This window comes from Trachurus trachurus, assembly GCF_905171665.1.
Source record: "Trachurus trachurus genome assembly, chromosome: 23".
Taxonomy (NCBI): domain Eukaryota; kingdom Metazoa; phylum Chordata; class Actinopteri; order Carangiformes; family Carangidae; genus Trachurus; species Trachurus trachurus.
Genome location: NC_139912.1, coordinates 19,795,512 through 19,822,187, shown reverse-complemented (window position 1 = coordinate 19,822,187; position 26,676 = coordinate 19,795,512). Strand labels below are relative to the sequence as shown.

Genomic DNA, 26,676 nt, shown 5'->3' with positions numbered 1-26,676 from the left:
TTATCACGGAAAATGTGAGGATTTAACCGGTTTAACAACTTTTAAACAAATTTATATAAAGTCGAGCCTCGACTTGTTTTGGAGCAATACACACAGACATAGACACATTGAAAAGTGAACAGGCCTTGAGTAGAAAGATGTTTGACTGAAGAAGGAAACATTGTATCAATATAGTGTTGAAGTGAGCAGAGTCTCATCCTAAACTGTGTGTCCATGGTTCCAGATGTGTCCCATGTCACGTCACCTCCAGGACCACAACTACTGGAGAGGGTCCAGCACCTCCACCAGCAGGGTGAGACACCTTCACTTTGTCTGACAGTTACAGTCAGTGTGTGTCCTCACGCATTTGTTATGAGTCACCTGTGACCTGAAATATCATTTACAACAGTAGCTTTAGTTTTGGTAGAGTTTTTATACCCAACATATAGATAGATAGATAGATAGATAGATAGATAGATAGATAGATAGATAGATAGATAGATAGATAGATAGATAGATAGATAGATAGATAGATAGATAGATAGATAGATAGATACCTTTTTAATGACTGTAAATAGCCTATAACTTCAGCGCTGGTATAGTATGGTATACTGTAAAATGCTTGTGAAGGACAGTCAATGCTCACCACTGCATATGGCAGAAAACTGTTTGTGATGCTATGACAAATGAACAATGGAATGTAACAATACAGTTAAATGGTTTGTAAGATATTGTCAGATATTATTTTAAGTCATTTAAAAACTAAATGTAATGCACATAATTACAAAACAAATAAAGTGAAACATAGGGAGGCACTTTTACCCAGGAGGCAACAGGTGCCACAGTGGACCCGTTGAACTATGGTGCATTCAGAAGAGGTCACCAACTGGGAACTCTTCCCTTTGTTTCTATACAAATAGGAGTTTATTTGCATTTATCATGAAGAGCATCAAGTGTAGTTTTATTGTGAGGTCAGTGGAAATATTAGACAGTCTGGCAAAGCATCCAACCTCCATCACTGTGGATGATGCTTTGTCTGTGAGGATCAGATGTAGCTCCCTCTGCTGGAGACCTGCAGGGAGGTAGATCATCTCCAGCAGCTCCTGCCAGGAGCTCCACACACCACTGAGGACTGAATTCTCAGCTCTCTGCTCTCCACCATGTTGAGCGAAGGTAAGATTCTCCATCACCAACGAACATAAAGGACATAAAGCAGCGTCCTGAGTGTGTCCCTGCAGGAGCAGACATCATCTGACCACAGGAGGCTCAGCTGCTTCCCCTCACCTCCTGTTGGTCCTCCTGGGAGCAGCTGTAACATCTGTCTTAGGCCTCTCTGGTTGCATCTGACCCACTGACTGTTTCTCCTTTCAGGTCCACATGCGTTGCCCAGGTGATGGTGTACGTGTGAAGACCGTGCGCTCGATTCCACCTCGGTTTTTGCGATCAGTCCCGTGAAATCGAACCGATCGGTTCGATCAGTGAATCTGACGAGTCGCTGCCGTACAGAGGTCGGTGTGTGTCGCCGTGTGATGACAGTTGTGGATAGAAGTGTGTGTTGCAGTGTCACATGTCTGATCGTCTGCAGTCAGTGGGCTCTGTAGGCTGGGCTGTATCAGCTCAGCGTTTGGTCGAGGTGGTAACTGTCAAATCTGTCAGTGAGTCAGTGTGTCGTCCTAAACCAGCTCCAGAGATTTAACACTGTTTGTGTATTTCCTCACAGCTTCATATTGTAATTCATAAACTGTTTATGATGTAACCGAGGTGGAGTTTAATTGATGTGAACCTCTGCAGCACACTGGTTTGAACATCCACCAGGTGGCACTTTAATTACACAGGTTACAATGGGATGTGCTGCAGTGGCTCCCAGTAGACTGAGGACAGTGTTAATTTCTATGATGGTCATAATGTGTATAATGTTGTTGAGGAAAACTCAGGCTGCTGCTGTAACATCAGTGGCTTCAGCTGAACTGTTGTGACCTTTGACCTCTCTCTCTATCAACAGGCAGCTCAGAGCAGGAAGCGGGCCAGGGACCAGGAGAGCAGCTCCAGGGCCCCAGAGAGACGGCCCCTCCAGGCCGCTGCCGCCCCGTCAGACCAGAGCTCCAGCCCCGAGCCCTCCACCTCCACCTCGGGCCCGCAGGTCAGCTTTACAAACATTCACACTAGAGTTCTCAATGGGTTGGGCCAACCTGACAAAGGCCACTGGACCTGCAGGTTCGGGCTGAAAAAATATGCAAATGACTCGGGCCTCGGGCTTCCTTTTTTTTTCCTCATAAAACACATTTCTTGCAGGTTGTAAATTATATGTTGTTTGTTGTGAATCATCGCTGTTAGGGTTCAGGCCGGGTTCAGTTCGGGTCTCGGCCTAAAAACCAGCGGGCCGGGTCGGGTCAGGTGGTAATTCTCAGGCTCTGTCTAATTCACACACATGTTGGTTTCCACCTGCCTGTTTTTCTGTCTGTCACAACCATACACCACAAACATTTCTCCCAGCACGAGTGCAGCTGATCCAGTCTGATCCCTCCTCCTGCTCTCTGCCTCTCTAAACTTCAACAGGTCCAGCCCAGGCGTCTCCAGGAGCCCGAGGACGACATGGAGTATGACGACGTCATGTTCTTGCCCCTCTGGCCCGCCCCCCTCCGCCCCCAGCCTGGTGGTCTCCCACCCACTGCTTACAACGCAGTAGAGGACATGGTCATGTCCTGGCTGACTGACTCTCCATATAGTCGGGAGATGTGAGGAGCAGCGCTCCATGGTTGGTTCAGCCATGGAGCACACACACACACATTTTGTAATTTATATAGCTAAGTTTCCTTTACACCAAAAAAAAAAAAAAAAAAAAAAAAAAAAATCCACTTAGTTTCTAGATAAGTTTCCACTAGTTTCCTTTTTAAAAATCTATTTCTACTAAGTTTTTATATTGGTTTCCTTCTTTAGAGGAGAAAAAAATCAACTTAGTTTGTAGATAAGTTTCCTTTCTATTTCATTATTTAATAGGTGTTAAGTTTCCTTTATAAAAAAAAAATCATACAAAAAACATTTCCACTGTAGATAAGTTTCCTTCTTACTGTAAAAAAAAACCCCAGTTACTTTCAAGTTTTAACTTTAAAGTTTCCTTTATTAATATATTTTAGTTTGTAGATAAGTTTCAGCTTTTGCAATCCCTTAGTTTCTAGTATTTTTTTATTTTTATTTAACCAGGCGGAATCAATTAAGAACAAGTTCTTATCTACAATGATGGCCTGACAAGAGGCATAAGCTTCTTGAGGGGAAGGGGCAAGAGGGCTGTAAAGGAGAAAAGATTGGTTAACGGACAATAGCAAATAGGCACAACTACACAGACATTAAGCAAGAACAAGAACATAAAAAGAGTTAATAGCCAGGATTTTACAAGCATAAAAAGAGTTAATAGCCAAGATTTTTACAAACATTACAGGATTCTTTAGAGAGCCTAAAGTTGAGAGAGCATAAAAAGAACAGGGTTATTATAAGGATTATTTACAACACAGAAACACCAAAAGACAGAGTTAGTTCCAGTAATTAGTAGCAACAACATGTCACAGAAAGTGGTGTAGGCCAGCAGAGGCAGGTATGGGCATTCAGTATGACGTAAGTACAGTATTGTTTGGCTCCTAGATAAGTTTTATTTTTGCTCATTTGTGTTTAGTTGGCTTAGTTCAAAAAGTAGTTGGTAGTCTTTTACTAATGTGTATTTTTGTGTTGAGTATAATGTTTTGGCAGAGATGGACAGCGAGGAAAGAAAAGACAGATACTCAGTTTAGACCATTCAGACGCCCAGCCAGTCAGTGGAGATGAACGTGAGAGCGAGGAGAGTGGAGCTACAGAGAATCAAACAGAAACCAGCCAAAGTAAAGAGCAGGGCAGCTCCAATCCTCTTCATCAGGTCAGGAAACATTCATCCGCTGTAAGATAAAGACAGCAGGTCAAAACAACTGCCTTCTATATCACAGGTCACTGAAGTTGATACAGTGAAAAGAGAGAGATGATTGAAACAGTGAATTGTCATGTTTACCAGCTGAGGACAATAATCCTGGAGTATTTTTCGTGTGTATTTGTTTAGCTACAAACATGACGACAGAGGTTCTGATGAAGACGGGCAGACTGAGGCTGGTGCTGCACATCTGAGTAAGTTTTAATTTGTTTGCTTCTTTCCAGATATGTCATACTGGGAGAAATGTAAATATGAACAAATCTGGATGCATATAATTCTACAAGTGATATATGATGATAAATACATGACCTCAGTGTGTGTTTTATAGGAAGTGAAGGCACTTTGCTGCAAAGAGAGATGTGGTGGGACAACAGAGCCGGGGAGGAGCAGTCAAACAGGTGGAGTCGTTGAGCCTCTCATTAACTCAAATAAAGCCTTTTGGTCCTGCTCTTACCTTCCAGTGTGTGCTCCCCCTCACACACTGGAGCTGTAGTAACTGTTTGCTGTCTCTTCCTCAGGACAGGAGCTGTGCTGGATGGTGGCTGGGTTCCTGCTGGTGGTGTCCTGTCACTGTGCAGCACTTTGAGTGTCATTTGGATGGTGGGCAGTATTCAGATGCGGTGGTCCGCCTCAGGACCCTCTCCCCCTCCATTAATGTCCCCGGCCGTGGTAAGCCCCCCAGGTCCTCTTCCTGACACAGTTCTCTCTGCATGCAGTGGTGGATTGATGGACCTGTGGGGTGAAATGCAGCGTCCCTGTTGATTGGCAGTTACTGTGTCATTGGGTTAGCAGGTTTTAATCTTACTATTTAAAGGGACAGTGTGAATCTGAATATAGCCTACTACCAATGAATATATTTGTATAAGTGTTTAATCGCTATAAAAATCTGTTTGGTTTTCATAGCCTTATAATTCTTCTTTTATATAGCAAGGGTCTTGCTTAGAGAGTGTCGCCATCTTGCGCCGCCATGTTTGTATGGAATGGAAAATCCAGCCAGTAGTAGTAGTTGTAGTGGTGTCAGAATGTTTTGTGATTATTAATATTCATAATATAGCACTCATATGCCTCGAGAAGCTTGTCGGGCTAGCAACAGTAACTAAGGGGGGCGGGGCCTTTGCGAAAGGTCAATTGTTTGTAAAGAATGTTTAAGCCTATTTTTTAAATAGTTTTTCTTGTGGCCTTTTTGATGATGGGAGTGGGAGATGGAATTGTTTTTCATTCCTTATTTTCACAAGGTCCTCCCTGTCTCCCCCCATAATTTCCAGCTATGCAAATGCATAGACATGATTTGCATAAACACTCTGGCCTGATAAAATATTCAACTGACATATTTACATGGGCATAGGTGAAATTATCGGTGTGAACACTGGTAATGGCTTCTTAGTCATTATTTCGTAGGTAGTGAGTATGTAATAGGCAGTAGGGGAAACTGGGGCTTCTTATCACGGGGACGTTGTCACACTGGTCATCTCAGGTTTCCTATTTTTCAACCAAAAAGTACAAAATCCAGACTATACGATTTATGTAATAAGACTTTGATAAGTGACAATCTTCAGTGATATTGCCGAGAGATTTGTGTATTTGTGTAACTATAGACAAGCAGCTGGTTATTCATAACACAGGTTTACTTTGTGCACAATATGACCAAGGCTGTTATCTAAAATGGTTAAAAGGGCATTTTTCACTTCAGCTGGACTGGGTTGTAAATGTGGCCATAAAAGGGCTGAAATACACAGGGTGACGATACTGCATTTTATTTAGTCTTAATCAGAGAAGCAGTCAAACTCCTCTGTGTTTACTGTAGCTGTGTGTGTTTCCTGCTGAAAATGGTATCTGGAATAAAGAAAGGCTCTTTCAGCATCAGGTCAGGGCTGGACTAAAGGTTTCTAGGTGGTTCAGCGCATGGAGCTGTGATTCACTTAGGTAGAAAATGGATCAGTTGTATGTCAGGCCCAGCAAAAGTGACCAAACCATCAGAAGATCAATGCCTCAGCTCTGTTCCCTGAGAGATAGAAAAGCAGCTTCATCACAGACACAGAATTTTCTAAATAAAGAACGCAAGACTCCAATTAGCAGAAGACGGCTGTGTTGTCACGGTCTCAGAGGACCAGGAGCAGGAGCCACTTCTCAGGAGGGGGGGCGAGGCCAAATGCTCGGGGTTGGCTAAGAAATAGCAGCAGAGGGCTGGAAAGAGGATCTGTTTACTGATGAATCCAAGTTTGAAATTCATAGCAGAAAAAGGAAATTGCAGATAAACAGGAGATAGAATAATACCACAGGTAAGCACACCAACAGTCAAATGGTGCTGTGGTGCTTTTCAGAATATGTAATATTTTGCAAACTTAAAATTAAAAACCACTTTTTTAGCCTTCATAATCTAAAATGATATCTATTCATCTATTTATCTATTCATGACAAGCTGAGTAGCATGCTACCTCAGTAGAAGAAAGGATGTCCCTTGAATGTTCATATTCAGTGTTTTATAACAAAACAACAGCCACATCTAGAATAAATTACAATTGGAAAAAAAAGTGTAAACATCAGACACCTCAGAATTAACTGTGGAGCTCATGAGGTTTTTACCCTTCACTCCTTCATAAGGCCTGTTGCATGACTTACTCTCATTTACCTTTTGTGTGTGACTTAGTGATTAAATTAAGCAAAGGAAAGACGACTTGTCCTCTATTAGTGGTCCTGCTCCAGCGTCCAGTTCAGGGTCTACTGGACGTCACTCAGCCATCAGACAGAGCAGCTTTTGTCTGATAAATCTTAATAAGCAACCAGCTAAATTGGAGTCACAAGAATGCACTGTCTGTAGAGCTGCAGACTGCGGGTTGTGGTGTGGGGGTTGCAACTTTTCTACCTCAGCTGGGACATAATTCAACTCAAATCATGATCTGAGCGCCAGGGTCTGGGGAAGTATAAGTGTTCTAAGGCAATATGGAGAGCTGGCACTGTTTGCTGCTGCTGTGCACACTAGGTTTAGTGCTGGCCTCTGGAGAGGAGACGAAAAATGATGATGACATCGACCTTGTCAGTTTTCTGAGAAGTATCTACCCTGGGCTGCTGGTGAGAGACGAGCCGTTCGTCATCAACCGACACTCTGAGATAAACTCCCTGAAGGAGCTGGGACGCTCGGAGCTCCGCTCAGTCACAGAGCCACCCAAGGACGAGCCAGTCAATCGGGATACAAATGGGACACCTGGACCTGTGGTGTTAACCAAAGATGGCCAGATCAAGGGGATTACAGTGGAGAAGGGCCATATATTCTACGGGATACCGTATGCAGACCCTCCTGTTGGGGCCTACCGCTGGAAGCCCCCCAGACCCACCAGTCCTTGGCCGGGGGTTTATAATGCCTCCTTTCCTAGGGCTGCATGCATGCAGGCCTGCAGTGGACCCATCACAGAGGAGTGTCCTCGACTGGTAAGGAAATTCTCACTTATTTGCATTTTTGTCTTCACATGTCACAATAGGAAACAGGTTTGCACCTTTGGTATGGCACAGAGTGACTCACACTAACAGTAAAACAAGTTTCACCAACATTAAATATGACACTTGCTCTGACAGAGGAATAGAACTTCGGAAATATAAACTTTCTCAAAGTCAAAGACATTATAGAGACATAAATCTAGTTGTTAGTGGTTACAGCTACAGAATCGCCAGTATATTAGAGAACTGAGCCATGGACGCATTACAAGAACTGGACTGTGGCGTCTATTCATTCCAATTAAAGCTGATCACCCGATGCATACCAATAGTGCGTCTCTCTCGCTTTGGTTTGCTGTCACATGCACACTATTGTCTCTCACTACAGGGACATAGACATGAGTCCAGCCTCCTCCAGTACACCAAAAGTCAAAATGTGGATTATTTTTTATTATTAAGTTTCAAGAGGTCTAAATGCTGCTGCCCAGCACCTGCAGGAACCACACAGGATTTAAACGTAGCCTGCTTTATATATGTTTAGCCTAAAGATACAATAATTAGTACTGTAACCTGTACAATATCTACTGTATTTTTTTAAAGGTCTCCTTTTTTATATTAATGTAGATGTATTGTCTTTGATTATAGATTAATACTGAGAAAGTATCTAAACCTCAGTCCATAGAGAAATACACACAACCTGTATTCAGAAACTCAGCTTTAAAACCAGCCATCAGGACTTCTGTAACTTTGTGATGTCACAAACCAACCAGTCTGCGGACTCTCCTCTGATTGGCTGACTGACCTGTTGTTACTATAGCTCCAGAGGGAGCAGATAGAAAACTACACTGGGATGGTTTTCAGTTCTTAAAACAACAAATATATCTCCTGGAGCAATACTTCAAATAAAACACTGTAGTAGAGGAAAACATGTTCCTCAGGCCTCTAAAATGATCCATAACCTCAGATGACATGTTGGCAGTGGACCAGTTTGGGCATTTTATGGCCCACGGGCCATCTCAATCCCACAACATCCTCAAATGAAAAAACAAATAAAAACAGAAATGTATCACATTATCTCCAATTGGACGACTTCATATTAGTATGTGACTCAATTCCAACAGAGGGCGAGAGTTAGATGTGATTAAAGCAGAAGTAAGCGATCCGGCCATTTTGGCTAATGCTGCGTTCCAGGCAGGCTTTTGAAACCGTAAATTACAGCTTCATGTCACAACTTACGATTTTGTAGCGTTCCAGGCAACCCACTCGTGTTTTTCCGACCTGTTTTACCTGTGAAAGTCACTATAACGGCCACTTGTAACTTCCGACCTGTGAACTCGTACCAGATCGAACTGGTACGACTTCACAGGTCGAAAAAACACGAGTTACGGGTTGCCCTGAACACACCATAACAGTTCTCGTCCCTACGTCACCACATTCACGCGCATCCCTTGGCTGCACACACAGCCCTTCATGCCGTTCTCTCTCCTCATTGGATAAAAACTGTAGGATACGAGAAAAGTTTTCTCCTCGGCTCAGAGCAGAGCAGAGTGACTGAGAGACCCGTGTTTCGGTCCAAACACTTTATGTAAGTGATTGCTGTCGGAAGATATAACTATTTAAGACTTATATTAACACAAATATATCGCTTACTTCTGCTTTAAATACCACGGCAGAAAATGAGTTTGTTGAGTTTATGTTTCTTGTTCAAATTATAAAAACTTTTCCTTATTCAGTGATGCAGGTCTGTGCTGTGTTGTGTTGTTCAAGTATACGTTATCTACACATAGTATAAAACAGTCTCAAAAAATCAGAACACAAAAGGATTTGACTATATTGTAATATTCATGAATATGATCATGTATCTGTTAAACAGCAGTGTCTGTTTAGTGTCCTAATAGTACAACTATATGCCTTGAGTCTATATTTATACTCACCGAGTGTGTTTCAACAGTGACCTGTGGTGCACACCAGACAACTTAGAAGATGTTTAGGCTGATTTAAAAGTTGACATGCAATTATGTGGATTGTGTAATCTTTTCATTAAACTTCAAATTACACCAGATTAACACATACAGCTGCAAAGAAGTCAGTATAGTAAAGTTATTGGTTTTTGAAGCAAGGGCCCAGGCCTTCTGGGCTGGCAAATAGCCTATATTGTAAAGCAACCATGTCTACCAAATTCACATAATTTAAGATAATTCAGCAACATGTCATGTAGGCTATGTAATGTTTCAATTTGATTTTCAATTATGTGGCCCTTCACTTATTTTATCTGACTCAGTATGGCCCCCCGGGAAAAAAAATATTGCCCACCCCCTTTATGACAAAAAATAAAGGTGGAGTGAAGGGCAAAAAGCATGTCATCCAAACTAACAATATCTGACAGCATCAGTGCTTACAGTATGATTTATTTACAAATTTACACAAATATTGAGGATTATTTGTAGCCTGTCTCATACACCTAGAACTGAATAAAATATTGATATTGATTTGTCTCTTGCCCCTAAAAAGGTCAGTGAGGACTGTCTCTACCTCAACATCTTTGTCCCTCTGGATGTGAACTTCAGCTCCCCTCTGCGGAGCCCACTGCCCGTCATGGTTTGGATTCACGGAGGGGATTTTATCGCTGGTTCTGCCTCCAAGCCGCTGTATGATGGACGCTTCATCAGCAACTTCACCCGGACTGTTATTGTGAGCGTGGAGTACCGACTGGGTAAGAAAGTTTGGTGGTAATGAGCTTCCTCCAGTGAAAAGTAATTTAGGGAAACAAGCTTATCTGTATATTCATGGTTATTATGTCGTATTATGGATGAACTTCAGCACTGAAGTTGCCTGGTTGACTGTAACAAACAAGCTTGTCATGGAAGACATTAATCACTTTAGTTAAAATAATGAAGTCTTTATTGTGGAATGAGTGTGTGGGTGTGTGTCAGCGTGCGTGAGAGTGGATAACGTGTTGGTAATTACTCTGCTTTCCTGCAAGACGGAAAATAGACGCCATGATATCTGAATGGTAATTTGAAACTTGGGGGAAATTAATGTCTTGCTGGAGACAATTATGTGTCACTGATCATGTGAATTGATGTGTGACACTAAGGTGCGTTTGGATTCCTTGTGTCGGGCAAAGATCCTCACACCTCAGCTACAGGGAATTATGGGATCTTGGACCAGCAGGCGGCTCTTCTGTGGGTCCAGAGGAACGTTGCTGTGTTTGGTGGTGATCCCAGCAAGGCAAGTAGACAAATGCTCACACATTCAAAAATGTACTTGAACCCAAACAACCCATAACCTACTAACCTCATTAAATGGACAGAGGGCGACTCTCAGGAGAACCTAGTAACAACAGGTCCATTGGCCAATCAGAGGAGAGCCCCTGACCATCTTGTTTGATTGGCTGACTGTTTTCTAAACAATCAAATAAGTATAGTAGAGTTCAGATAAACATGAAGAGAAGCAAAATACTGCAGCGTTAAATGATGGGTCACTGCTGAGAGCACTGACTGTTTTTTTGTGACACCACAAAGTTACAGAAGTCCTAACAGCTCTTTTAAGTTACTAAATACAGGCTGTGTGCATTTCTCTGTGGACTGAGGCTTTGATATTTTCACAGTTAAAGAACCTAGATCATCAAAGAACACATGCACACCTACCTTTATACAACATAGACCTTTAAAAGTTCATATATTGTTATGAGTGAAGGAGACAGGAGGGAGATGAGGCATCATTTCTTGTTAGTAAAACCTTGCTCACAGCCATGATACGACATAATCTGGCTAAAGGATATTCTAACAATGGGACTCACCATGATGTCCCCGTCACATTTAATTTCTGTTTGACAAATTGCTGGCAAAATAGCAACAAAAAGTCACAGCTGACAGGATTCCTGGGTACTGACGTTAGCTCAGGTTTCAGCTCATTCCTCTTTCTGTCAGAATATAAAGTCGCCCCCCTGAGGGTTTTAATGACGTGTCTGTTTCTTGTGTCAGGTGACAATATTCGGAGAGAGTGCAGGTGCTCAGTCAGTGAGTCTTCACCTGATGATCCAGAGCAGTAAACCTCTGTTCAAACAAGCTGCCCTGCAGAGCCTGCCCTTCTCAATCCCTCTGAAGACCAGGTGAGTCGATACTGGTTACTGATGATTCCACACCATCACTGGCTGAGCTAAAAAAAATATGATGTATAAATCATTTGCCTGACATTCCATGGCCTCAAGAGTCAAATGAGAAAGATACGTTTTACCTCAATTTTTAAAGCTCCTAAATCATTCAAACCTCTCAGTGATTTCCCAGCATGCCGAGGGAGAAGACATCAGTCTGACATGAAATTGTGTTTTTCTGCATCTCTTTCTCAGACATGACGCCCTGAAGCTGGGAAAACACTTTGCTAAACAGACCAACTGCTCTGTGAGCGACATCGTCTGCCTCCTGTCTCTCACGCCACAGGCCGTCCTGACCGCCCAGATGAAAACAAGTAGGCTGCCACAAACACCAGCCTACGCTCCCCCAAATTTAGAGCACCTCTTCGGGCTGCCCACACAGTTACATAATACAGCACGATGTAGTGTGCTTATCTGCAGGAGATGATGAAAAACATTATTTTTATCTGGAGCAGTGGCATATTGGAAAACAAAATCATGAAAACAAAGGAGCACTGAGCCTCTAAAGGGGCAATTAGAGAGATTTTACTGCCTCACAGCACAGAATGACTGTAATACATCTACGGGGCTGACAGGGTTATTGATCAGTATCACTGACTCAGTGATTGCATCATCAGCTCCTTGTCTGATCCCAAAAATGTGGAAGGAAAACAGACTGGTGGTGACTACACGTCTATGTCTCAGCTCTGCTGCCTTAAGAAAAACCAAAATATCCACCCAGGAGCAGGTTTAATGTAACAGTCTGCTCTGTGTTATAACACCCAGACTGCAGTTTGGATGCTGATGATGTGTTTTTGATCTCAGGTTCGAAGATCGTGAACCCGTTCAGGTTCCTGGAGGTGTTCGAGACCTGGGGTCCATATATCGATGGGGAATTAATAAAGGAACAGGCCGTCACTGCCTTCCAGAAGGGCCACTGGCAGAAAGAGAAGCCGCTGCTGCTGGGTAAGACCCAGAGAGAGGAACATGATGATGTAGCTAGTTACTGTTGTGAAACTGTCTCTGGTTCAGTCAAATGTACTTTACATACAGTTTATACAGTTTTGAGATACTTGAGTGTTTTTAGTTTCTGCTGCTTTATATTTCTGCTCAGCTACACTTCAGAGGGAAACATCGTACTTTCAACAACTCCTCCGACCTGGTTGCTATAACAACAGTCATGATTTGGTTAGGTGCAGGAAAATATGTGATTTTGGATCAACTAAGAACTTACTCAATATTAGACAAACTTGGTTGTCATGGTTACAATCAGCAATCAGGCAATCGAACACCTCTCTCATGTGTCATATTCATGATCCATCCAGAACAAACTCTTCCTGTTGGGGGATTTTTCCATTATACAGAACATAACTAGGGGCCATGATAAGGGTCTGAACAAAAGATATATGGTCAGGACAGTCTCAGTGAATTTAAGCCTTTACATTTCATTCTGACAGCTACAGTTTCCTTGCAGATTCAGATTTCATACAAAGAACCTATAATGAGCTCATCATATACGTAGGTAAAAGCGAGGAGAGAGGAGAGCACTGGGCCTGGGTGAAGAACAGACATGGAGACCACTACAGAGCAAACTGGCCAACAATCAGGGCCTGATTAAAGCCTCCACTTCTCAACGGCTGATTAAATGCTAAATTATTCTTGAAAGCATCATTTCAACTCATGTATTGAAGGAATGATCCAACTTCTCAAGATGTTTCTTTCCTTGTCTGTTGAATTGAGATGAGAAGATCAATACCACTGTACAGGCAGCTGGTTAGCTTAGCATCAACACTGGAAACGTGGTGAACAAAACCGTTCAGTGAGCGCAAAAGAACTATAGACCATGTCCTGTCACATTTACAATACTAATATGGCCTCTTAAACCACTTGAAACTGTAGTAACATGATTCCCAATTTAAATTTCATATTAGAACAATTGTATTCTATTACTTTTATCTAATACAAAAAAGTATGAATATAAGGTCATGCCAAACTAGTTGATATGGTGTCTTATTTAGAATTTTAGAGTTTTTAAGCAGTTGAAGTTTTTGCCGCAAGTTTATATGGTTACACCACTTAGACATTTTTGCCATAATTCTCTAATATATTATCTTAAAATGGATTAAAAGCAGAAATGTTATATTGGGTCCCCAAAAAAGAATGTGTGCAAGTTAATCATACATTTATTTTCACAATTTAACCCTTTTAAATTTGACTAATATGGACACAGAAAAATTACCATCACGTCATTGACCCAAATATAGTCACAAGTCCCAGAGATTGTGTTCTCAAAAGTCTCACGTCACTGTTTGCACTTAAAGACGACTCTCTGCTTCAATGTACCAAATCATCTAGGATTCACCAAGCTGCCTGGTCTAAAGCAGATTAATCAACACATTCATTCCAAATATCTCAGCATGAACTAAAAAAACATCCCACTCTCTCTTCCTCTGATTTTACACAAATTACCAGTTCTGGTATCTCTGTGCCTCAAGAGTCACCTCTGGCCCATGTAACCACCTCCTCAGCTGTTTGCTTTCTGCTGTTTCCATTATAACACAACCTGATGCAGACATTCATAAGATCATAACAAAGCCAAGAGGAAAAAACAGTGATGCCCACTGAAACTAAGGACCTTAATGATAAGATGCAAGCTGATGTAAAATCTCACACTGTCGTAAACTTTTTCAGACAACAGAACAGTTGTGTGAATGAGCAACATGAGGACTAACAGCCAACACACAGCTCTTCATGTTTGTTTCCTGTCCTGCAGGCACAACCTCAGAAGAGGGGGTGATCTTTGTCTATGGTGTCTTCAGTAAGCCCGTCTCAGCAGTGGAGTGCACTGTGTACATTACAGCCATCTTCAAACAACATGCTCTGAGAGTCCTGCACAAGTACCTGCCTCTGTACAGGGACGCTGATCGCAGGGACATGCTCGCTCAGGTAAGAGGAGCTCAGCTCACCTTCCTCACAGCTGCTACATTTCACAGCTCCATCTCTTAATTCACAGTACAGATGCTTCTACTCACATATTACTCCCATACAGGCGTACTATAAAGATACTATACCAATGTAAAAACATTCAAATACTCACAAGTGAATGTTTTAATGTGTACATGTGGTCCACACAGTGACAGAACCTAATAACTGAAACAACTTGGTGAATGGACTGACAGACTATTGAGTCCATACTGTTGAGGACCACTGGTCTATAACATCTCTGATCAATATAAAATTAAACACTAGACACTAGCGCTGTTTGCTTTAGTTTGCAAATTGAGATCAGAGCATCCCACAGAGCCAATAGCACATCTTTAGACAATGTAGAACCCTCTGAGGCTGAAAGACGAGGTACCTATGTATTCAACACTGCAGTTCTATGGGGATTATTATTATTTTTAGGTAAAATGTCTTTACAGCAGAAATATAACAGTACAAAATGGTTTTGGTCTCTACATTTAATTTCCTTTATCATGACTGTAGATTGTGAATTATTCATATCTTCAAAACGTTTTTAAAGGAGACATATTCTGCCCCATTTTCCACAAATTAAAATAGTTCCCAGGTGTCTGTGTGACATGCTGTGGTCAAAATCCCCCAAGGATCAAACATCACAGCTCTTTTCATCCTCTCAAAACAGCCCTGTTCAGAACGGCTGGTTTCAGTGCCTGTCCCTTTAAATGCAAATCAGACACTGCTTGCCCCACCCCTTCTACTGGTACCAGGTAGGGGTGGTATTATGCAAATTTGAAAGCTAGTTACATCACTGGAAGACAACTGAGGGAACAGCTCATAAAACCACATGGATTTCAACCTAGGGAGCCTGAAAATTACAGATTTTTTTTTGTCAATTCTCACATTTTGGGGGCCGGTATTTATGGAGGTCTTGGTGCAGGATGGTGACAGTGGAACTTTGAGCTTCATAACCACCGTTCAGAAACCTTTTGGTGATGTCATGGAAGCTCTGTCCGTCTGTATTTACAATCTTTGCTGTAGAGACCCAGCCCTCGCCCTTGTGAACCAGTTATACCCCAGAACACTCTGAGTTTCCACCATCAGTGTGTATGGGCTCAGGAGTGAAGCCTCCTGCAGTTTTCTCTTTTCAATGCAAAGTGTAAGGCAGCGGTGTCGCTGAGCTACAGGGGGCAGGAGGTGACACACCCAGACATATTTAGTATTCAGTCACAGTTCACAGCGCAGTGGGGAGACGGTAGAGTCACGACCGGAGCGCGGAGCCCGCACACACGCGCACACACCTCTTGCATCTCTTTAAAAAGGGCACTTCTCCAGAGGAGTGGCGGGGGTCAGCACAAATGCCACAGAGCACAGCTGCAGACTCAGTCATGTTGGCCAACTTTGGTAGTATTGCAACAGAAATGTCAAAATTGTGGTTCATATACCTTGTAAAGTGAAAAGCACATCTTACTACACACTTTTCTTCAGACATACAGTATGCAAAGCTCAAAGTTTGACTAAAAGCTTACAGAGCCACTTCATGCTGCTGGAGTTTCCACCTCTTCAGTTCCCGTAGGCCAAAAAAAAAAAAATCAATAGAAGTGAAAATTACTGATGCAAGCTACTTTTGATCATTAAAGTAAATTGTATGTAATTAATGACCTAATTGATGCGGCTACTGTCTGATCTCCTCATCACCAGCTGGCCTGTGTGGTGGCTGTTAGTGCTGGATGTGCAGAACATCCCTCCAGAATAAAAGCAGCTGTCTGTGCTCAGAAATGGTGAAGTAGCCTGTGTGATGAAAAGCAAAGAAAATAAAAAAAAAATGACCTTCATAAGAAGAGATTAGTTTTGCTCCGTACTTATCTCATGCTCACGGACTGAAAAGTGAACACTCTGACACACCCACATGCATCAGTAACTACCCACTGAGTGGTGGTCATGCATGGATCATTGTGGCGCCCAGCTGGAGCTCGGGTTGCGATGAGGACTCAGCTGTCTGGTCGCTCTCCAGCCTCTCCATGTCTAATGGGTCTGATGGGAATTGTAAACAATTGTTTTCTTTGGCTGCTGGGGTCAGTTAGTTGAGAAAAGACTCAGTGTGCATGTGTTTAGGCTACACTCAAGCATGAGAGTCATTGTCTGTGTTCAAGTCCAGAATCAACACCACTCTTCATTGGACTTTCCAGACTTCATTGCTGCCCCTCATCTTTAAAAACACCTCCCTTCACTGGCCTACAGAGGGAGCTACAGTTCCAGTTTGTCTACATTCTGGCCATGGTAGAGCACATTTTTCTCCCTCCAGCATGATTTGTATGGGTGAAACATGTGGACCACCTGGAGTCAGGGAGTTTGTCTGTTTGAAATGCAGCCTGTCTGCTCCTGCTAAGAATCGACTCGTCTCTCATGAACATCTACAGTGACAGGAGAGGTCTGCTGAGGAATCAGAGACGAAGTACAAGACAGAGAGGGCTGGCAGAGGAGAAAACACTGGCTGGGTGATTTGGAAGCATATGGCATTGTATTAATGAGGGCAGAATGAATATTACTAACACCTCTTCCTATATTGTATTCCAAAGCAGCACACACTGCAGCCTCCTGAAGCATAAAGTCATAAAGTTAAGAGTAAAGAGGGTTTTGTTACAGGCATGTTGTATAAGACTGCATTGGTTTAGCAAGGTATTCCTGATGATTAGGCATCTGATTGTAATATACAGTTCCATGGTCTAATGACCCATTCATTGATCATTACCCAGTATGAACAAACTCAAAGTGATAAAGTGACTCTGGCTACAGGCCTTGATGCCCAATTCCAATTTGTTGCCTATATCCAATTTTTTTGACTGTCTATTTACATGTTCTATCAGCAATAAGATAGTGAAATCTGTTTTTTCTCTCTCTTTAACACTCCCTTGCTTGCCCTCGATCTGTACATTAATGAATGTTATATGAAAACAATAACTAGTGAGGGAAAAAAAACAGACGCGCAGACATCACGAAAATGAGACAGTGTAATAATTTCTGTGACAGTGACCACAGCTGGCCACAGCTGGCCATGCCATGGTAGTCCAGCTCAGCCTCATGTGTCAATCACGGGCTACATAGCTTCAGCGAAACGTGTGGGCACGACGTACGACACGCATTGCCAGGAAAGATCCAATCTGTCTGTTAGACTACAGACGTATTGGCAGATATCCGATTTGTATCTGATTTATTTCCACATATGAAGGGGGCCTGAATCTGATCTGACAATATCTGATTCCATGCGTATTTGTCCCGTTTACACATTCATGTTACAGATCCGACCAGTGCCACTTGAGAGGAAAAAATTGGAATTGGGCCACTTGAACCATGCAGTGTAAAGACAGCCTCTGGTCTTCAGACAGGGTCTTACAGTGCCATAAAGTGACAACCAACTTAGAAATCAGGTGAAACTTGTCAAAACAAAGCTGCTGTCTATTGTAGGAGTTAAAATTAAAACTGTAAAAGACTAAACCACCACAGATGACTGTTGTAGCCCTACTGATGTCTCAACATGTCACTACAAAAACTACACTGTCTTTCTTACTGCTCATGACATCAGCTAGCTAACGCCGGTTAGCTTAGGCTAAAGCTGGAAACTAACTAAAATCAGGTACCTAAGCTATTAAGGCAAAATATATTATATAATAGCCTATATATTATAGTATTATTCTGTTTGAAGATGACATTGTAACATCTGTCTAGGGACTATAGAAGAAAATTGGCCTTTTTGGCTAACCCTGGCAATGTTTATTGGTAAGCACCATCACTGCTAAATAAACTATTTTTATAAATAAATAAATAAATAAATATAAATAAGATGTATTTTGGATTATCCAAACATTACTAGTTGCAACTGATGGTGAGTTAACTAATCCGATAGAACAAATTCATTTTGTTTCTCTTTTCTCATGACTAGTACTACCGGTAACACTATCCTTTGCAGTTTCATGTGCATTTGTCAGGTTTTTTTGTGTTTTGATCAGTGTGAAAATGCAGAGGTGGAATGATTCATTATAAGATAGAAGTAGAAGAAAGAAGCCTCCCATTTCCAATGCAAAGTGCAAGGTAGAAGCCTCTGGGAGAAACAAGAGGTCAGAAGGTGACACTCCCGGACATATTTAGTATGCAGTCACAGTTCACGGTGCAGTGGAGAGATAGTGGAGTCACAACTGTAGGTTCCCCTTACACACACACACACACACACCTCCCACATCTCTTCAGAAATGGCACCTCTCCAGAGGACCACAGAGGTCAGCACAAATGTCAACCAGTTCATCATAGTGGGGGCTGATGTGGAGAGCAGTAGGTTTGTGCAGTGTGTTTACATTGTTTGTGTGTATCATGTGTAGATCATCCACTTCTCCCCCTGAACACATTCATCAGTGATATGAGCAGACAATTAAAGCTTAGTACATGAAAATGATCATCGGAGCTTCTTTTGCTTGGCTAGTTGAATTGATGTAGAACTACTGAAGAGCTTCTGGATGAGACCGGTTCATTATCTCACAGCCAACAGCAGATTACCTGATTTCTATTCCTGCACACCAGCGACAGCTAGAGCCAAAGCCGTTATGTACATGCATCCATCCATCCCTCTGTCCATCTATCTCATTTCTGAAATGAAAGCAAAAACACATTAAAACAGCTCATCTGAACTGTGACAGTATCCATGTTAAAAAATTTTAAAAAAAAAATCAAATGAGACAGTGAAAGTCATCCATCAAAATGAAAAGAGTCCAGAAATGAAGCCACTGACTTGATCCAGCTAAAAGTGTCACATTTTTACAGTGATAGTAGCCTACTAAACGTTCACCTACTGCACTTTTAATATTGCGTTCACCATGCACTGTTTATAGATTGGGAAATTAAAAGGAGATCAATGTAGCTACTTTTAAACATTTTATTTTACAGTGCAGAGAAGTGTTGACATACAGCAAAGGGTCAAAGATCAGATTAAAACACATGGCTGCTGCAATTGGGTCTGATCCTGTATGGTTCATACCAGGTGAGCAGTAACAGACTTCAAAACTGTTTGAATGTTGAGCCCTTGTGTTTACATTTGAATGGCATGTGATTTTGAAGGTAAACACACAGGAAATGGAATGTTCTAGATTGAGAGAACCAACTTCAAACATCTCAATTCTGAAGCATCATCATTATGACATCACCACTGTGATATCATCAGTTCTTGGCTTTAAAGTAAACACGATGTTTTGACTTCAATTAACTTCTATTAACTGTTGTAATAAGACCAACTTCAGTTGATCAAACACTGATAACTGATACAGACACCTGTCCAGATACAAGCTGCAAGGCACTTATTAGAGCACATTTAGTGGATTTTCAGTATTGTCCCGAAAAGACAACTGACTTCTACCACCACAACGATGGAGACTCCAAACTTTACTCCCAAGAATAAAATAAACTTCTCAAGAAAAAAGCAAGAGAACTCAGTAGATGTTCATCAGCTTCAGCAGGAGGTCTACAAGCTTAAGGATCTGTTGGACAAAACAAAACAGCAGGTTTCAAAGCAGATATCCCTCAAGGAGTTTCATATGAACAAGGAGAAGGAAGAAAACAAAGAACGGACGAATATGCAAAATGAATATGAAGTGATGTATGCAGCTTCTTTAACCAGTGAGAGGAAGTTGGAGGCTAAGCTCAAGGAAGAGAGAGAGAATAACTCAGATCTCAAAAAACAGCTGCAGAGTCTGAAAGCTTCTTTCCAAGAGGACACCCTGAGTAAAGAAACGGAAACCTCTACTGCCACTCAGCTGCAAAACAACAATGAAGACCAGACAAATATCCAAAAAGACTTTGAGGAGCTCCAAGTGGCTCATCTTGCCATCCAAGAGAAGCTCAAGGCTGATCTCCAAGAAGAGAGAGAAAATAATACCGCTCTCCAACAAGAGATGCAAGTGGCTCATCTTGCCATTCAGGAGAAGATCAAGGCTGATCTCCAACAGGAGAAAGACAAGAATGCCGCTCTCCAAGAAGAGATGCAAGTGGCTCATCAGACCAGCCAAGAGAAGCTCAGCGCTGAGCTCCAAGAAGAGAAAGAAAAAAACGTGGCTCTTCAACAACAGTTGGATAATCTGCAAGCTTCATGCCCACAGGACCCACAGGAGAGATGTGAAGTTGAAATCTCCACTGTCACTCAGCTGCAGAACAACGATGGAGAAGAAAAGACAATGATCCAAAAAGACTTTGACGAGCTGCAAGCAGCTCATTTGACCATCCAGGAGAAGATCAACACTGAGCTCCAAGAAGAGAAACAAAAGAATGCTGCTCTCCAAGAACAGTTTCAGAATCTGTGGGCTTCAGGCCATGAGTGTATCCAGAGATATGAAGCTGAACTCTCCAAGATCAAAGAAGAGAAGATGACAATTCAAAAAGACTACAAAAAGCTGCAAGGGACACACTCAAAGATCCAAGAGAACTTCACGGCAGAGAGAAACAAGAATACAGCTCTCCATGAAGAGCTTCAAAATCTGACAACTTCATACCAGGAACTCAACAACAAGTATGAAGCTGAAGTCGCCACCACCATTAAGGTGCAAAACGACACCAAAGAGGAGAAGAGAGCCCTCCAACAAAAACATGAGGAGCTGCAGGTGGCATACCTTAAGAGCCAGAATGACTTCATGGCTGAGCTCCAAGCAGAGAAACACCAGAACCTGTCTCTTCAACAACAACTGGAGAAGCTCTGGGCTTCAAGCCAAAATGTCACTGTGAGGTATGAAGCTGAAATCTCCACTGCCAGGCAGAAGGCTGCAAAACTTCACGAGGAGCTTCACAATGAAACCAAAGCTAATGCTGCCAGGATGTCACAGCAGCTTCTCCTGGAGAAAAAACTTCGAGCTGAGATTAAAGGCCTTCAACGAGCTCTGGAGGGTCTGCTCAACGCTTGGCAGCCATATGCTGCTCACAGAGCTCAGACTGGCCAGAAAAATGTGGAAGAACTGTCAACTCTGTTCCACACCCAGCTCTCATTCAGTGATAAGGTCACAGAAAAGCCCCATAAGCCTTGCCAAGAAATCAACTTCTCCTATTGGAGACTGAGCCCAGAAGATCCTGATATGATGGACATTGAACCCTGAGGGGATGGATGGACCATCACCATCCACAGAGCTCAGTCTGGGAATAGCCTCCACCTAGAGGTGCCTTCTTTCTTTCTTTTTCTTTTTCTTTCTTTCCCTTTCTTTTTCTCTCTCTTCAATAAAATAACAAACAAACAAAAAAATACAGTCTTTATGGCATTTTACCTGTATACATTACTGCATCTCTCTTCGTCTTTTAGAGTCAAGCTCAGTTAAGGAAACAACTGTTTTTACTTCATTTACTTTATCGGTTCAAACATGTATGATTTCCTGTCTCTTCTAATGTGCTAATATTAGAAGATCATATTTTCTGAAAAAAAAAAACAAAAAAAAACATGATTAGTTCCGAACAGCACCATGAGTGTGTTTATTGCCCCCATCCCCACATCAGTATCCATGGCGATGCAGTGTTAGCCAGGACATGTGAAAAGGACATTCTACAGTTTTTACAAAAAGTTCATCTGACAGAATGACAGGTAGGGTCTTGCAGGGGAAAAGAGTCGTTGTTTCACATGCTAGTGAAATCTCTAGCATATTAGTGTTGTCCAATAATAATAATAATATAATTGACTAGAAAATCAGCCAGGGCTCTTGTCATTGTTTCTATGCTAGTTCCTCCCACTGGCTGGTTGGTGTGAGCACAGTGAAGATGGAGCTGGGGCCGATAGCACCAACCTGCTGTGAAGCTCTAACAAGGTGCAGCTGCTGACGCAACGTATGACAGAGGTGTAGCACATGTTTTCCTGCAGCTGTGCCATGTGATAGAGGAGACCATTCAAACTATTACTGTAAATTTGTCAGTGTAACTTAATGCTGTGCCTTGTGTTGTTTAGCATATAATATGGATCATATGTCATGCTTGATCAGATCTGAAAAAGACCCGATACTGTTGCTGATAATGCTGTGAGAATGGCACCTGTTTGGTTTCATGCTTTCCAATCTGTCATGCAGAAAGACCTCACCTATTACTTCTAATCTCCCAGTATTGTAAAAATTGAATATCTGTGTGTCCAAATACTTTAAAGGGATAGTTCAACATTTTGACAAATGGCCCATTGCCATAATCCCTATAGTTTTAGCAGTAGGTTCGTTACCTTTAATTGTCGGTGCAAGCTGTTTTTAGAACAGCAGAGCAGAATCGCAAGCTGCTCAGAGCTACGCTATGGAGGCTAATGGGATTTCTTGGTTTCCCTCATCAAACTCATCAAATACACAATCCAACAACTCCAAAACGCTCTCGTGGACAAGTTGTGACCTGCACATTCACCACACTATGAGATGATAATGGAACCGGTAATACAGCATCAGCCCATACTCTTAAACTAGCTAGCAGGAACAGCAATAAGGTTACAATGGTGACTGGCAGAATTTATAGTCTGAAGACATATGTAAATATTTTAATTGATTTTAACTGGATGCTAAACTAGGACTGCCCACGAGTGCAGGATGAGTCATCAATGTTTGAGCTCATTTCACAAGAAGAGAAAAAAAATCAATTTAGGTAGAAAAACACTCAATTCTTTGACATGTTTATGTCAAGAGATAAATGAACAAACATGTGGATACAGGATTAAAGCTGGGAACATTTTTTTTTTTCATTTCAAGGGGTCTTGAAATGAAATGTGTGGTACACTGTGCACAAACAAGATGACTGTCAGATAATTACGTTGGTAAAGAAGTGTGCCCAGCAAAAAAAAAAAATGTGTTCAACAAATGGTTGTAGTACTGATAGTGATCACTGAAATTAAGGCATTTATTGCACGGTGAAAATCATTTGATGTTGTTTGAGCTTTAGAGCTCCTCTCTTAAAATGTGTTGCCTCAGGTCAAACTCTCACCGATACAGAAAAGCTGATTATTCTGTTCAGACTCTTGACGTCATCACAGTAAGATATGAAAGACTGAAGTGTAAGGTTTAGGAAAGAGAGGAAGACTCAGAGGGGAACACTGATGTGAAAGGAGGAGAACAAAAGGAGGAAAAGTTTGTTAACAGAGAATGATAGTTGAATATTAAACAATGCATAATTTCTACGATCAGTGTTTGAATACAGTGTGTGCTTGTGTTAGAAGCACGCACAAATCTCTATTTGAAGCAGGCAAATGCATTGGTGTAGTGTGTGTGTCTCCAGGTGTCAGATGTGTGGGTGCAGGTTGTGTGCTGCTGAAAAAGACACACTGGTTTCCAGGTAACAGGCAAAAGAAGACGGTCTACCTCCTTTTTCTTTTGCTTCCTTTTAGCTGAGAGGGAACAATAGTTTGTTGCTGCTCTGCTCCCAGCCCATGTCTGTGAAGAATGTCACACTAATCACTTTCATTCATTTGCTTTTCTACAGAACCACTGCAGACTGAAACATACATTGTAAAGCATAAACCTTGAGCGAGGCTGAGCTGTTCTTAAACTCGCAAAGCTGCTCGTTTATGCTTTATTCTCCAGGTTTCATGGACGTGAACTGGCTGAATGTAATACTGTTCATGGTTAAACTTCCATACAATGAACTGGTCCTCAGGCCAAGGTGTTTTGTTTATTAAGATCCCCATTAGCATCTGCTTAGCATCCGCTATTCTTCAATAACCAATAGAAAGCAAAGGAGTTTCAAAATAAAAGAGCACCTTTCATCACAGACTATGTTATCATCAATCATCTCTTCCACACAGCTCACAGCCTTTAGTTCAAGTTTAGTTCTTTCTCTGCCTGCTTTATTAATAATAATAATAATGAATGTAATGATAGTCGATTATTTGTAATGTAATGGAGAAAGAATGACTTTGTATGACTTTCTGCTCCTCAGATCGTCACAGACTACGTCTTCCTGTGTCCATCGAGGAGGTCGGCCCGTGCCGGCACAGCGGTGGGCAGCAAGGTGTGGATGTACGTGTTCGACCACGCGGCCTCGGACCACCGCGTCTGGTCGGGTCTGACTTTCTGCTACCAGCACGCCTGCCACGGCGCCGAGCTGCCTTTCCTCTTCGACTCGGCCACCGTGGCCAACTTCACCCTGATGCCGTCGGAGAAGCTGCTGTCCAATCGGATGCTGTGCTACTGGGGCGCCTTCGCCCACACCGGTGACCCCGCCTCACGGGTCCACCAGACCACCTTCTGCCGGGAGCAGCGCGTGCCCGTCTGGCCGCGCTACTCCGACACCAGCGGCTGGCTGGTCATGAACCTGACCGTGCGTTCACATGCGCAAGTGGGAACCAGGAACCATATATGTGACTTCTGGGACCAGCTGGGCATTTACTAGTGAGGGGACGGGCTGGGCAGGGAGGTGCTGGGATGCTTTTCTGTGATGTAACAAGCTTCATAAATCCAGTCACACAATCTTGCAGTGTGAGGTTGCAGTGTTTACTATGAAATACAATTATACATTATCAGCAAATGAACTTTTCGGCAACACTACCTGGTAGCAACTGCTTGAATAAAAAGTCAGCATTTTGAAATAAAAACAAATGTCATGTCTTCCTTCAAGAATATATGCTTCAAAGTGAGAGCTACTTGTTCTCATCAGTTGGTTTAAATGATCAGTATTCTGTCTCCATCTGAGAAGAAGAAGCTCCAGCACAGTCTTTCTCTGACAGAATGAGTAAAATTTAAAACACTAAAGTCAGTGGGAAAATGTAATTAGATGCAGAGAAGACACATCTGGGGTAAATCCAGGTGAGGAGGAGTTCACGTTCTGGTTCTGTGGCTGTCAAGTTCTGGGACTGTGGTTCTGTGACTCCACATCACACACACACAGACAATAGGAAGGTAAAGAGGAAAATACAGAGAGAAAAGGAGAAGTTTTAATGTCAGCTCGTGTATGAACTGTCAGATAAACTAACATGTAGTGAGCGAGCTGTTGGAAGTGGTTCAATTCAAAATGGAAAACAAGGTCTCTGAAGATTCATTCAGTGACACTTTATCAGTATGTTGTACAGCTTAGGAAAGTAGTGGAATTAGTGTTAAATAACAGAAAAATATCAAAAGGTATAAAACTGAAAACTGTTTTATTGCCCTGTTTTTTCCACAGCGCTTGTCAAATGTAACAGTGACAGAAAACTATGATAGTGTGATTTATGTTTTTCGTCTGAGGACATAAGGGCTTTAATTAGTGCCATGGGGCTAACGCGCCGAGGCACTGACCTCTACAGCTATGAAATAGCTGCAAACAAACTTGTCCTCTCCAACAATGGGCTCAAAAATGAGCCTTGAGTGCAGCCAGGTCCCTCCGACTGCCCATTCACTCCAATATAAAGATTTTCTGAGCGAAGCAGAAGGGGCCCCTCTTTTTAACTCGCAAAATATTTACTCTAGAAACACCAAAAACATACCAACACATTCAAGAAGTCTCTGGTCCACTTCTTTTTCTGATAGCAGCTTCCCATTTGTCACAGTAAGCCCAAATGTGAAACCAATGCCGAGACAGAAAATTACCCTCTTTATGGACGTTTCTGCCGCCTCAGCCTGTGGTGCATCTATCGTCGTGGCAACCCCCTCCAACTGCCCTGACAACGTCAGACCAGAGCCACAGAGACCAAATCATTAATCAGGGACTCCTCTGGTATCTCTGTAGTTAATCTACTGCTGACACCTATCTCCCATACTGTACATCTATATCAAGTCTCTGTGAAACACAACCACACACACACCAACACACACATGCAAACACACTCCTCTCCACTCCGCAATGTCAGTGCTCAGAGACATGTGTCTGCCGGATTAGCTCAACAACTGTATTTGTCCCCAATGGGGCAATGCATTTGCAGGAGTGGGGAGCGTGAAACAGCAAACACAAAACACAGATGACAATAATACAGATAAAAACACTGATGTAAACAATGGACATAATCGCAGATGTTAACAGTCTAAAAAGCATCATTAATAAAAATTAATCACACTGACTGTGCTGCTGCAGGACCAGGCTAAAGTGCTCTATAAAATTAAAGTGTGCTGTGCAATAATCTACCTCTTCCTCTTAGAGTTGAGGAGGGAGACAGAGCAGTTGGAATAAAAGATTTATGATATCTGTTTATTTATTTGTTTAATTATAGCTGTTGGTTTTGATTGGTGGAAGTCTGAAAATGGAACCTGAAGGAAGAAGCTAAAATCTTGATCTTAAG

General features: G+C 42.2%; 1 protein-coding gene across 1 annotated transcript; it reads left to right on the top strand.

Annotated features, from left to right (window-relative positions):
• Positions 1 to 6,871: 6,871 nt before the first annotated feature.
• On the top strand, positions 6,872 to 24,818 carry LOC311006452 (cAMP-regulated D2 protein; the record flags this gene model as incomplete). Its single annotated transcript, XM_083999297.1, has 8 exons — positions 6,872 to 7,357; positions 9,872 to 10,073; positions 10,458 to 10,591; positions 11,347 to 11,474; positions 11,712 to 11,830; positions 12,321 to 12,461; positions 14,269 to 14,441; positions 24,366 to 24,818. The coding sequence occupies 8 exons, from the start codon at positions 6,872 to 6,874 to the stop codon at positions 24,816 to 24,818; spliced, it is 1,836 nt and encodes a 611-aa protein (XP_083855423.1).
• Positions 24,819 to 26,676: the final 1,858 nt, after the last annotated feature.